Raw genomic sequence first — 13,142 nt, forward strand, 5'->3', positions numbered from 1 at the left:
AAATGCCTTTTATTCTAGCTAACTTGGTCTCCTCATACTCACACAGACGTACACACCATTTCTACTTCTCTTTTGCAAACCTTTGCCTATCAAAGAGCAGTATAGTCCAGAAGAAGGTGGGTTAATCTTGGAACTTCAAGACCAGGGCTCAAATCCCACCACAACCCCTTCCTAGTGATGTGACCAGAGCAAGTTAGTTTCCAGACCAGGCACTCCATATCCTGAGCCACCTAGCTGCCCCTTGTATTCATATACACTCATGCATTTAACACACAGGAAGTACTTAAGAAATGTTATCATCCATCCATCCATCCATCTAGTCTATCCATTCTAACGAACAGCTGTCCATAAAACCTTCCCCCATCTAATCCTGCCTGCACAGGATCTCTTCTTCCTCCATCTTAAATTCCAGTGCACCCTAAGTAAAACCATAACCCCCTACCTCCCACTCATGTTACAGATCAGGAAACTAGAACTCAAAGAGTGTCCATGAGTAAATAGCAGAAATGAGATTTGAACCCAGGTTGTCTGATGAAATAAGACAGCAAGCATTCTTTCTACCCTTCCCTGTTTGATCTCTGTTGAATGCATGTGAATCTTTTATCTCTCCGACTAGTCTATATACTCTATGAAGGTGGAGACCCTGACGTCTTCTCTGGATGTCCCTGTACCACAAGGCAAATGTTCGATAAATATTTCCTGAATAAGTATTCATTGGCAGTGATGGTGCCCAGCCTTTGCCTAAGGCTGAAGCTATTATACCTATTCTTAGGGACCGCAGGGAACGCTGTGCATCAACTCCCCACCTTGATCTGACATCCAAGAGACAACTCAATTACCAATCCCTGCTGAGGAGCTGAGATGGGTTTTAGTGGGGAGGGGGACAGGAGCAGCACAGTCTTAGGGAGGCAGTCAGAGAGATTGTGTAGCAGCTCCATCGCTCTGGTCCAGAGCTGGGTCCTGGAGCTGAATGGAGCTAACAAAAGCAGCTGTTTGTTTAGGAGAAGGGTAAGACACTGGAAGAGAGAGTTCTTTTAGGCTCATCAGCTGTTCTGTGTTGTCTCTAAGCTGTGGGTCCCTTCCTAGTGGACGCAGAAAGCTCAGTCTTAGAAACAGAGACACACCCAATTAGAGAATAAAACAAAGGCTAAGTAGTTGAGGTTAAGAAGCAGCTTGACAAGGCAAATAGAGATCTTGTAGTTAGGAAGACCCGGATTCAAATACTGCTCCATCATTTGTCAGTTGTGTGACTGACCAGAGGCACTTCTAAGCCTGTTTCTTCATATAAAAAATGAGGATAATAATACTTATATGGGCCACTTCACAGAGTTGCGTGGGAAAATACTTTGTAAACCTGAGAGTGCTTGTATAAACATGAGTTATGATCATTTACATTAGTGCTGGAATGGATAGCTCTAAGAGGGCTATTTATCTGCAAGAATTGTGGGTGTTAAGGAGGTCATATACAGTCTCTGCCCCCTACCACTCTGACCCTGTGAGGGTCTTTACTCACAGTGAGGGAGGTGAGATAAGCAGGGGGCAATCCTGCTCCCTTCCAGGGCTGCACCCCGCTCCAGCTTCCCTCTCTGCCTCAGACTAGTTACACTATCTCCCACAAACATCTCTAGCCTCAACATGTCAAGTGTTCTCCCAATCATTGGCCCAGCATCTTCTGACCCCCAAAGCTAATTCACAAGGGGGAAGAGACCCCAAATCAGCTATCCACCAAGAACCTAGAGACAAGATCATGAAACATTTCCTTGAAACAACCAGCTGACTCCTACTATACAATCACAATGGTGTTCTACACCCACATCTTTCACCCCTTCACCAGAACAGGAAATGAACAGATTTTGTCCTCTTGTTATCCTATCTGTGAGTCCAAATTCAGGCAGCTCCAATCCTCCCACAGAAGGACCAGCCAATCCACCATATAGCATACAGCTAGTCCCCCAGCCACATCAGAACCCAGCAACAGCTGGTTGTGGAATCAGAGGACTTGAGTTTGCATGCGGACTCTGGTCTCTAGGCTCCCTGTCTTAATCCTAGGATCCCTTTCTAGGTCTGTAGCCCTCCTAATTACCTTGGTAGCCTGGGCCCCAGGGATACCTCTATTACCCAACCACCTTGTAGCATGCTCCCTTTGGAGGAAGGTTTCTCAAGCTGTATGGGAAAGGGGGAGGGGGAAGCTGAGACCTCCCCTGATTGGGAGTTTTGTTCAGATGGTTTTCCCCTCCTGGGAACTAGGTCTAGCTAGAAGGTCAGCTCTTCCCACATGCAAATGAATGCACTGATTAATTGGTGCTCATCAGCCTAAGGCTGGGGATGCAATTAGTGGAATGAGGAAACTGCAGCAGCCACTCTTTCCTCTGCCTCATCCTCCTGAGGAGTTTCTAAGTGAACCAAGCACCACCTGTGATCTCACTGCCAAGAAACTCAGAAGTAAGGGCATCCTTCCCGTTCTCTCCTCAGGCTCTCATCAGAGACCATATGGCCTCCTGATTAAACCACTGGACACAAAGCAGAGACCTTGGCTCTGACCCCAACCAGCCTCCTTCCTCCAATCATTTCATCTTTCTTCATCACCATATTAAATAATAATAGCAAATATTTACATGGCACTCGAGGATCATGAACTAGTTAGCATATATTATCTCATTTGATCATCACAAAACCCTGTGAGGTAGGTACCATTATTACCACCATTTTACAGATAAGGAACCTGAGGCTGGGATAAGTTAAGTGACTTACAGCTATTATGCAGGATTGGAACCCAGGCCTTCCCCACCCCAAGGCTAGCACTCTGTATCCATGATCCTACAGTGCTTCCACCTTCAAAATGAGTTGTACACATTTGCGCATTGGCTCTGTGACATGATAGATGGCTGGCCTCGGAATGAGGAAAATCCAGGTTCAAGATCTACCTCTTAACAATACTGGCTATGTGAGCCTACTCAACTCACTTAACCTCAGTGCCCCAGGCAGCAATCTGCAGGTGCCATTCTACATTAGTAAAGGACTCTTCCTTGCTGAGAATTCTCTCCATTAATGAAATGACAGGTGAAATCCAACAACGATGGGTTTCCTACCCGCTCTATGTAGCTTACTAAAGCATTTCCATGCAATGCAGGGCATGTGTCCAAGGGACACAGACTTTCAAGGCATCCTGCCCCTCCCCTCTTCTGCTTTGAAGGTGCCCCTGCTGAGATCAGGGCCCCTGACCCCAGAGAGCAGCAGCCAGTTCCCTAGAGGACTCCATTCCCGGACTTGGTTCTAAGTGTTGTATAGTTGGGGGCAGGGAGGAAAAGATCTGGAAGCCAAGAAAGGGAAACACCAGGCCTAAAGGTTCTGGCAGATGGAAGCCCATGGATTGTTGGAAGACATCTCACAGACAGAGAGATGCCTCAGAGAAGAGATCTTAGGTGGGCTCCCCCTTGGGCGGAGGGTGGTAATGGGAGTAAATCTTGAGAACAGGTAATCACTGGACTCCTCTCTAGCTGATCTTGGCTCCTCCATGGAGCCTCCTGGGGTATGGATCAGTGCTCAGCTTTGCTTCAGACAGAGGAGCCCACCTAAGGACCTGGCTATGGGATGGTGCTTGGAATAAGGGAAATAAGGAAGCAGAATAGGCTTTGTATTACTGGGGGCCAGCAGGGAGAATAAGCAAGGGAGATAGTTTATCCACCAGGCATGGGGGAGAAAAAGTAGCAGGATGTTCTCAGACCCTCCCGGAGGCCTGCACCTCCCAGCTCACTTCCATCATTTACCAGGGGTGGAATTCTTCGGCTTAGTATCAGGAAATGGGCCACAAGCCCACTACATTCCCTGCCCTGGGGTCCTTGCCAAGCTAGCAGGGATGGTAAGTCTTCAGCTGCCACTGTGTGGCCAAGAAACCTGATTTCACACCCTTCCTGCCAGGACCCACTGCGCCTACAGAGAGCAGGTGCCTGCCCCCATTTTTCTCCAGAAAGCGTTGGACCTTTTCCAGGAGTAAATCAGCTCCCCTTTCCCATCCGAAGGCATTCTCCATTCTCCCACTGGTCCCAGAACCATATAGCACCTGTTTCTCCCTCTCTTACATCAATAGAAAGTTCACATTGAAATCTGTGCTGGAAGAGCAGGCCCAAGAAATTCTGCCCACAGCTTCCATGCTGCATCTAGCCCTCCACAAGGCAGGTCACCAAATTCCTCTCCAATACTCAACATCCTGGAATATGGGATCAAACTCCTAGAACTGAAAGGAACCTCAGAAGCCATCCAGTGAACCCCCTTCTTTTTTACACCTTAAGAAACTGAGTCTGAAAGAGGATAGGTGACTTGCCTATGGTCACACATAATAAATGTTGATTGATTGACTGACTGAGGTAGTAAGCATCACAGGCAGGATTTGAACCCAAGTCCTCTGACTGTCAATCTGGTGGGCTGAGACTGTAACATCTCTGAGTGCTTTATAAGCCATAAAATGCTATTGTGAGATGCTGTTATTATGACATCCCGGGGCACAAGGACCACATGCTATAGCAGGAAGAACATAGAGGCAACTGGGTGATATAGTCAATTGACAGCTGGACTCAAGAGAAAGATGAGTTCAAATCCTGCTTCGGACACTAAGGGGGGGGGGAGATCACTCTCAGCTGTAAAATGGGGGAAATAATAGCACCTGCCTCTCAGGGTTGATCAATTTTTTGAAAATTGTGAACTTTAAAGTGTTGGCAATTATTATGAAGAACTGGAGTTAGAAGACTTGGTTTAAATCCTGGCCCTGCTACTTACTATGTGTACGGCCTTGAGTAAGTTACATCACCTTTCTAGGCCTCAGTTTCCCCATTGAGTAATCTCTAAGGTCCCTTCTAAGTCTCAATCCTATGACCTTCTGACTTGCAAAGTACCTAATGGGGCCAGAGTGGGGCCAGAGGAGGGGATACTGAAGCAATTTTGAATATGCTCCAGACAGCTGATTATTAAATTTTCAGTGTAAGCATTTATGGCTCAGAAATAGGCACATGCTACTATAAATCAGGGCTTGTTTTATTGATTATTTAGAGAAAGTGATGGAGAAAAATGTTAATAATGCAAAATTAAACTTAAAAGTATGTCCTGGGCACATTTGTTTTCTGGAGAGCCAGTTATTAAACATTTACCAGCATGCCTCCTGGCTGGGGCTAAGTATTACTTGCATCAAATATCCCTGAGATAATGCCACCATTATTATCCCATCTGCATTCATTCGTTGTTTACTAGAGAAGTAGTGTGGTACAGCAATAATTATTATTATTATTATTGACATTTAGATAGCACTTTGAGGTTTACAAAGCACTTTAAACAAATTATTTCATTTGGGCAAAACAACGATCCTGTGAGGTGGGCACTGCCAGGCATTATCTTCATTTGACAGGTTACCATACTGAGACAGACAGAGATTAAGTGCTTCACCCAAGGTCACACAGCTAGTAAGTATTGGAGGCTGGATTTAAACCAAGGTCTTTCTGACTGCCATGGAAGATGTAGCAGTGACTAATAGAGGGTTCCTGTTTTATTTGAGGGACTTTTTATCCATTAGGAAGGATAAGTATACAAATAACCATATAATGAAAAGTAGACTGTGAACTGCGATGAGTAAGAAAGTCATGAACACTATTCTATAGCAGTGTTGAGAAAAGATAGAGATAGAGAGAGCTTGGGAGACAAAGACACACAAAGACGGAGACATACATATTTCATGATATATGTTATGTGATTATCTGTGTCATATATATATATATATATACAGAGAGAGAAAGACAGAGGGAAAATGGAGAAAAGAGAAGGGGAGAAGAGACAGAGAGAGAAGGGGGGAGGGAGAAAGAGAGGGAGAGAAGTGGGGACTCCAACTCAGGGTCTCTGTTCTAATCTGTGTCCTAATGTCCATTCTAGCCCTAAATTTTTGGGGGGAGGGGCAGGACAATGAGAGTTAAGTGACTTGCCCGGGCTCACACAGCTAGTAAGTGTCGAGTGTCTGAGGCTGGATTTGAACTCAGGTCCTCCTGAATCAAGGGCCAGTGCTTTATCCACTGCGCCACCTAGCTGCCCTTTTTGCCCTAAAATTACATGAGTCAGTCTTACTCAGATACGTCAGTGATGCTCATCTACAAGGTAGCAGTGGGAAGTATTCTTTCTGCAAGGTGAGATCACAGCTCAGGAGTATATGGATCCTCAACAAATCAGTCCAGCAGAAGTAATGCCTGCCATTAACCCAGCCAGTCTAGGCACTGAACTCCCCTGCTCCTCCTGACCCACCCATCCCAGTGATGTGCGTGTCCTTGACCTTTCCATCTTTGATGATGAAAGGAGCCCCTGAACATCTTGGCTGGACACTTCTATCCATCTGTCCTATGGCTGGTGCGGCTGGCTCAGCACATGGCTGGGTCTCCAGCATCTCTCAGTTCGATGCTCAGCATGATGAGATGCTAAGTAATGTTTTGCTCTACTTGCTCAGGTCATCTGCAGTGAAAAGAACTGGGGAACTGGAATGAGGGTGGGTGGGGGAGGAAAAGAAGGAGGGAGGAAGGGGAATGCAGGGCAGACACTTACAGCCAACCTCCAGCCTGATGCCTGCTGACGCTGTCCCCAGCTCGTTCACTGCCTTGCAGACATAGTTGCCTGCATCCCTTTCCTGGACGTCTTGGATCCTCAGAATTCCAGTGTGGGCCACCTCTGGAGCCAGGATCATTTCTAGGCCCCCTGGGCCCCAGAGTAGGAAAGAATGGGAGAAGGCACTGGGTTAGAGCACACATTTGGGTGGGACCATGCTGGGGATGGAGACCAGGGTCAAGATATCTAGCTAGGTCCTATGCCTTCCATGGCCAATGGTGGGGATGCTGAATCACCTGAAGCAAATGGCTCCCCTTCTCTCATCCTAAACTTCCCTGTACGTAACCTGGAGGGAAACCAGGTATATCATCTGCTAGTCAAAAAAATTTACAGAAAATACTAGGAGGTGAGGAACCCGGGGTTCTACTCTCTATTTTCTCTCTCCCTGCACCCCTCTCTCTAAACCCTCACCATACACACACTGTTTCAATGTCAAGACCAAGCTAGAAGGGAAGCTGCCTTCTAGGAGAGGCCATAGGCTCCAGCCCAAGATCTCCAAGGGGCTCTAGGGCTCACCTAAAAATCCAGAAACACCTCCAATCTCTCAGACTCCATAAAGTTGAGTGGGAATTCCACCCAAGCTTCCCAGCTTCCAACTTCCAGACCCGCTGTGACCTCATTCGTTTCTTTTCCCTGTGTTTCTCATTTGAAATTGGCCGTGAGGAGGACAGGGAGGATAATGGAGCTTGGCCGCCTCTTGGAAACTCCCTCACCCACAACATCAGCGAAATTAAGGAGCCTTTAAGCTGTCCAGGAAGGCCCCCTTTCCATAACAGCTCTGACGAATGGTCATCCAACCGCCCTTTGATGTTCTCAGGGAGGGGGAAGCCACTACCTCTTCCAATTGGAGGCAGCTCAAATTGTTAGGCAGCATTTCCTTATGCCAGGCCAAAGTCTACTTCTGCAACTTTTAATTGTACTCTTGGTTCTGACCTGAGGTCAAGCAGCACAAGACTAATCCTTCTTCCATATGGTGTCCCTTCAGACAGGAGAAGATAGCTCATCTCCTCATGTCTTCTCTTCACGAGGCTCAACATTCTCCTTTCTTTCAATTTCTGGATAGGAAACTCTTGGAAGTAAAGAGGGGCTTCTTCCCAAATCTACCTGGGGCCATCTTCCTTGACTTTACAACTTCCTTCCCCTCCCTACCCCCCAACTTTACACCAGGTAGGGTTTCCCATTGTCAGAAGCTGTGTCCTTCCCACTACCCACCTCTGTACCAGATAACTCGGGGTGGAGGGACCCCAGATGTCTTGCACTCCAACAATGCCTCCTCCCCAACTGGAGCCCGCACCACACGTCTCAGGGCAGTGACAGATGGGGGTTCTGGGAAGAGAGAAGAATTCTGGTTCCTAGCTCTCCTCAAAAGGAAAGAGGGTGTCAATAGAGAGATGGGTTAGACGCTGAAGAAACAGGGGAGGGGCCCAAAATACTGATGTCCTCATTGCTTAAAATCTTAGTCTTTCAACCCAACTAAGGAAAACATATAGTAACTACTGTGGTGATAAAGCAGAATTCATTCCAACTGAGAAAAGCTTCACACTTGTATCCTCTGACCCCCACCATGTAGAAGACAAGCTCTGAGACGGATACCTGTGTAAAAGAGTGTGACTATCTGCTCATCTGTGCCAACCTCATTGGTGGCCTGGCAGCTGTAATTCCCAGCATTCTCTGGGGCCACACTCTGAATGATCAGAGTACCCTGGTCATCCATGAAGAACCTGAAGCCAAGACAGAAAAAGGCAGAGAATGGGGGCAACAGAGGAAGGGAGAGGAGGAAGACAAGTTAAATAGGCAGCTAAGACATGGGGCAGGAGGATGTGCTCACCAGACCTATCCATCCTAATCTCTGCTCCTCCTTCACCTCCAGAGGCCCAAGACACCAAAAAAGATGGTTCGTTCAGTCCCAGCACCCTCAAGATTATAACATTTTATAGTTCCCACACCAATGCTCCTTAAGTGCCCTGCTCCATCTCACCACACCAAGATGATCTGGTTAAGTACAATTCTTCAGCACCCCCATGTCTAGACTCTCCCTGCACAGAGAGTATTCTAAAGAAATCAAGGTATAACATAGAATTTAGAGCTGGAAGAAATCTAAAAGATGATCTAGCCCAATTCTTTTATTTTACAGACAGGTCAACTGAGTGGCAAAGAGTAGAAATGACTTTTTCAAAGTCACATAACCAGTAAGGGACGTAACCGGATCCAGGACTCAAACCCAGATCCTCCTACTACAAATTGAGCGCTCTTTCTACTATACTACATTGCTCAGTTGCCCTACTTAGCCCAAGGTCCTTCTGATTCATTGATTATGGTAGTGATAGTTAATAAGGATATATATATAGAGAGATAGATACAGTTATACATATATATATATATATATATACACATACACATACACATATACATATATATCCTGATTTTAAACCTCTGCCGCCTTGCGGCTATACCCATATATGGGAAAGGCTTCGGGAGTTAACCCCAAGGAAAAATCAGGAACCAGAGTCCCTTAGGCAGTAGGACGTTGGACATCACATCCCTCTGACAACTCCTGCGGCAGCACTGGTGCCAAACTGTATTGGCTCTGCCTCTCCTTTGGACCCACCAATGTCGCAGAGAGGGAAAACCTGATCTGCCCAGGCCAGCGCCCTGGAGAGGACACTCCAGCTACTCCTCATGGGGTAGATACAACACAGGATGCGGCAGTTACCGGTTATAAGTCACTCAGGAGCTGCGGCTCCTGTATCAGACTGCACAGCCACATTGTGGCCTGTGGCTCTTCAAGGCCTTGATCCATGGTCATCCACGACTGATGGAGGCCTACATATGTGTATATGTCTTTATATATACCTTTTTATATATACTATATATATATGCATACTTTTGGAACACCAATCATAGATATATGGATATGGATATGGATAGAGGTAGAGGGAGGGAGAGGGAGAGAGAGAGAGAAAGAGATACCTATCACACATATAGGTGTGTGCACACACACACAAAGGGTGTTCCAAGGTTTTAGTGCAGTTCTAAGCTATTAAAACTTTCTTTGTATGTTATGTTACATCAATTAATAAAATGAGACATTAAGGGGCAGCTAGGTGGTGCAGTGGATAAAGCACTGGCCCTGGATTCAGGAGGACCTGAGTTCAAATGTGATCTCAGACACTTGACACTTACTAGCTGTGTAATTGTGGGCAAGTCACTTAACCCTTATTGTCCCGGAAAAACAAAAGAGAGAGAGATTTATATGCTTTTTACTTTCCAAAGTATTCTTGCACCTATTATCTGATTTGTTTCATATACTTCTGTGAGGTGGATGGGGTATTATTACTCCTATATTAGAAGGAAACTGAGACACAGAGTGGTCACCTTGCTTGCCCAAGGTCATACAGCTAGTTAAGTGTAGAACCAGAAAAGAGTAGACCTTCCATCTCCCAGCCCCAAAGTCATCCAGACATGGGAGTAGAGCCCTTGCAAAGGCAGGGAGGTGAGATAAAAGATTTAAAGCCAGAAGGAACCTTAAAGATCATCTATCCTACCCCTTCACTTTATAAAAAGGAAAATTAAGACTTCAGGAGGACTTACCCAAGGTTACAGAGGTGGCAGGGGGCAGAGCAGGAATCTGAACCCAGATGCTGACTTCAAACCCACTGCACCGTGATGATGCCCATGCCCCCGAACAGGCCCAGTCACGCCTCCAGAATCCCATTGTTCCTTACCTTCCATCATTCACTATTGTCTGGGCCTTGTGTCTCCAGGAGATATGGGGTGGAGGGTACCCAGAAGCAGTGCAGCTGATCCTCACCTCAACACCCTGGGAATAGTGCTGGGAGACAGTGTTGATGCTTATCCGGGGAGGTTCTACAGCAACAGAAGGTCAAAACAGGATCTGAGACAGAAGCCAGGGCATCCTCCAACTCAGACCTCTAGACTGCCCCTGCTCTGGCCAGGAGGAAGAGAAAGGAGACTGAAAATACTACAGCAGGGGCAGCTAGGTGGCACAGTGGATAGAGCACGGGCCCTGGATTCAGGAGGACCTGAGTTCAAATCCGGCCTCAGACACTTAACACTTACTAGCTGTGTGACCCTGGGCAAGTCACTTAATCCCAATTGCCTCACACACACACACACACACACACAAAAAAAAAAAAACCCTCAGAAAATACTACAACGGCCACGCCATGTCCACAGATAACAATAGCGGTGGCATGTAGGAAGCCAGCAGTACCTGCTCTAACCTGGTGTGAAGGGAGCAGCCACTGGAGGTATGATTCCTGTCAGATGTGCTCACCTCAATGACAGCCTGTCAGGGTTAACTCTCAGTATCCTCTGGGCAGTTATCACTTTCCACAATGATCAGGGTATTCTGATCTTCAGCTCCCCTAAAGTCAAGCTGGATACTACCAATTTGTAGAGAAGCTGGTCCAGCATGGATGAGGATTGCTGCTATTACTATTCTAAACCAGAAGGCTTCCTGCCAATGATCCCATTCATGTCACCCAAAGGCCCCTCCCTGGGTCCTTTCCCTGACTTCAAAGTTCCAAGTTATGTCCCTGAGAGACAGACCACAGCGGGGTTGAAGGAAGATAGCAGAAATGAGAAAATACTACACTGATAGAGAATGAATGCCACTCCTTCCTTCCTTCACCTGTAGCAAGGGTAACTTAAGCTAGACATAAGGGTGAATTTCCCAACAGTGAGGGGCTCTTGGACTTTGGTACAACTGGACAAGGAATGCTTTGGAATTGCTTTCCCTGGAGTTCCCCCAAATAGGGCCAAGAGTTATTTGTTTGGAAAAGGGCTGTCTGGAAGCAAGGGGATGGAGTAGATGACCTCTTAAGGTTCGTACTAGGGTCAGTTTTGAATAGAGGGTGATGGAGGAGATAAGAAGGCACACCTCTAACAAAGAGCCAGACCGATGCCCTTGCCATCCCATTGGCATTGCTGGCCAGGCACTGGTACCTCCCACCATCGCTGGGAATGATGCCACTAATCTCCAAGGACAGGTTAGTTAGCTGTGCAACTCGTCCCGGTGAGGCTGGTAGGGCCCTCCAATCACGGATCCAGGTCAGGTTGTAGGGAGCCTCATCCAGAACATGGCATGACAAGAGAGCTGTCTCTCCTGGAGACACAGTGACATTCTGTGGAGGAGCCAACTGGGGTGGAGGGTCTGTGAGAGAACACAAAGTCAGGCTATTGCTGAGGGGATGACATCTGGACAGAGCATTTGCCCTGCAAAGAACTGAAGGTCCCCATCTATGCCCTTTCCCAGCCATTTCCATACCATGATGTCTGGACTCCAGCTACCATTCTGGCCCTCTCTCCCTAACTAGAACCTTGAACTCTATTCCTAGAACTCCAGGCTCTGAGAAGTGAGTTTTAGTCTAATCTTGCCTAGAACCAGGCTTCTAAGCATGTTCCTGACCAATTCCACATGAAGCTTTTTATATATTCTCCTTTTACAGATAGATTCTCTTTTTTGTGTTATCTCCATCAAAGTGTAAGCTCCTTGTGCATTTCACATACTCTGTATATTCTGTTGACATTTTTTTAGTGCAGGAAAGATCGTTTACTTAACTGTGTGCACATGCAGCACTGTAATCTCTCTACTCCATTGCAGCTATATTTTATAAGGTGATATTGTTAGAATTTTTCATTGCATATATCTGAAATTTTTTGAAAGACAGCTTGCTGTTATATCTATGCATCTCTGAGAGTTTGGGGAAGAGATTTTATTCTTTTTGATGGTATAAAGAGGAACTGTTTTTAAAAACCTAAGTTGGAAACTCTGCAACTATTTATAAAACTTTTAGGGTTTGTTTTTGTTTTTTAGCAATAAAGCAATATGGGCTGAGAATGCACTGAGAAAAATGGAAGCTCCTTGAGGGCAGGAGCTGCCTTGCTTGTTTGTAATCACCTCCCGAGCACTTAGCACAGTGCCTGGCACCCAGTAAACACCAATAAATGCTCCATCTATCTCTCTGCCTTTCTGTTGACTCACTCCTTGTTTCCTCAATGCTCTATTGCTAACTCCAAAATGATGCAGAATCAGGACACATGAATTCATATTCCAGGCCCTCTTAATTCCGGGGCTATGATCTCCTATTTATCCTGCATCTAGCTTGCTCTGTATATATTTGTTTGCATGTCGTCTCCCCCATTAGATCATAAGTTCAGGGGGCAGCTAGGTGGCACAGTGGATAAAGCACTGGCCCTGGATTCAGGAGGACCTGAGTTCAAATCCGACCTCAGGTGCTTGACACTTACTATCTATGTGACCCTGGGCAAGTTATTTAACCCTCATTTCCCTGAAAAAAAAAAAAAAGATCATAAGTTCCTTGAGAGCTGGGACTGCCTCCTTTTGTATCCCCAGCACATAGTGCAGTGCCTGGTACATAGTAGGCACTTCATAAATGTTTATTGATTGAATTGCTGTCTGACTATGAGCCAGTTACTTCATTTCTCTGGGCCTCACTTTCATCTATGTAGAATAGGGATAATAACGC

At 46.3% G+C, this 13,142-nt stretch overlaps 1 protein-coding gene across 1 annotated transcript in view; it reads right to left on the reverse strand.

The window, feature by feature from the left end:
- The window catches only part of HMCN2 (hemicentin 2), a 191,600-nt gene that overhangs the window by 144,257 nt on the left and 34,201 nt on the right, over positions 1 to 13,142 (reverse strand). The window contains 5 exon segments of the mRNA XM_043980824.1: positions 6,571 to 6,720; positions 7,843 to 7,956; positions 8,224 to 8,351; positions 10,356 to 10,497; positions 11,534 to 11,806. Coding sequence (XP_043836759.1) covers positions 6,571 to 6,720; positions 7,843 to 7,956; positions 8,224 to 8,351; positions 10,356 to 10,497; positions 11,534 to 11,806 — 807 coding nt within the window.

The sequence above is a fragment of the Dromiciops gliroides genome, chromosome 2 (assembly GCF_019393635.1).
Source record: "Dromiciops gliroides isolate mDroGli1 chromosome 2, mDroGli1.pri, whole genome shotgun sequence".
NCBI lineage: Eukaryota > Metazoa > Chordata > Mammalia > Microbiotheria > Microbiotheriidae > Dromiciops > Dromiciops gliroides.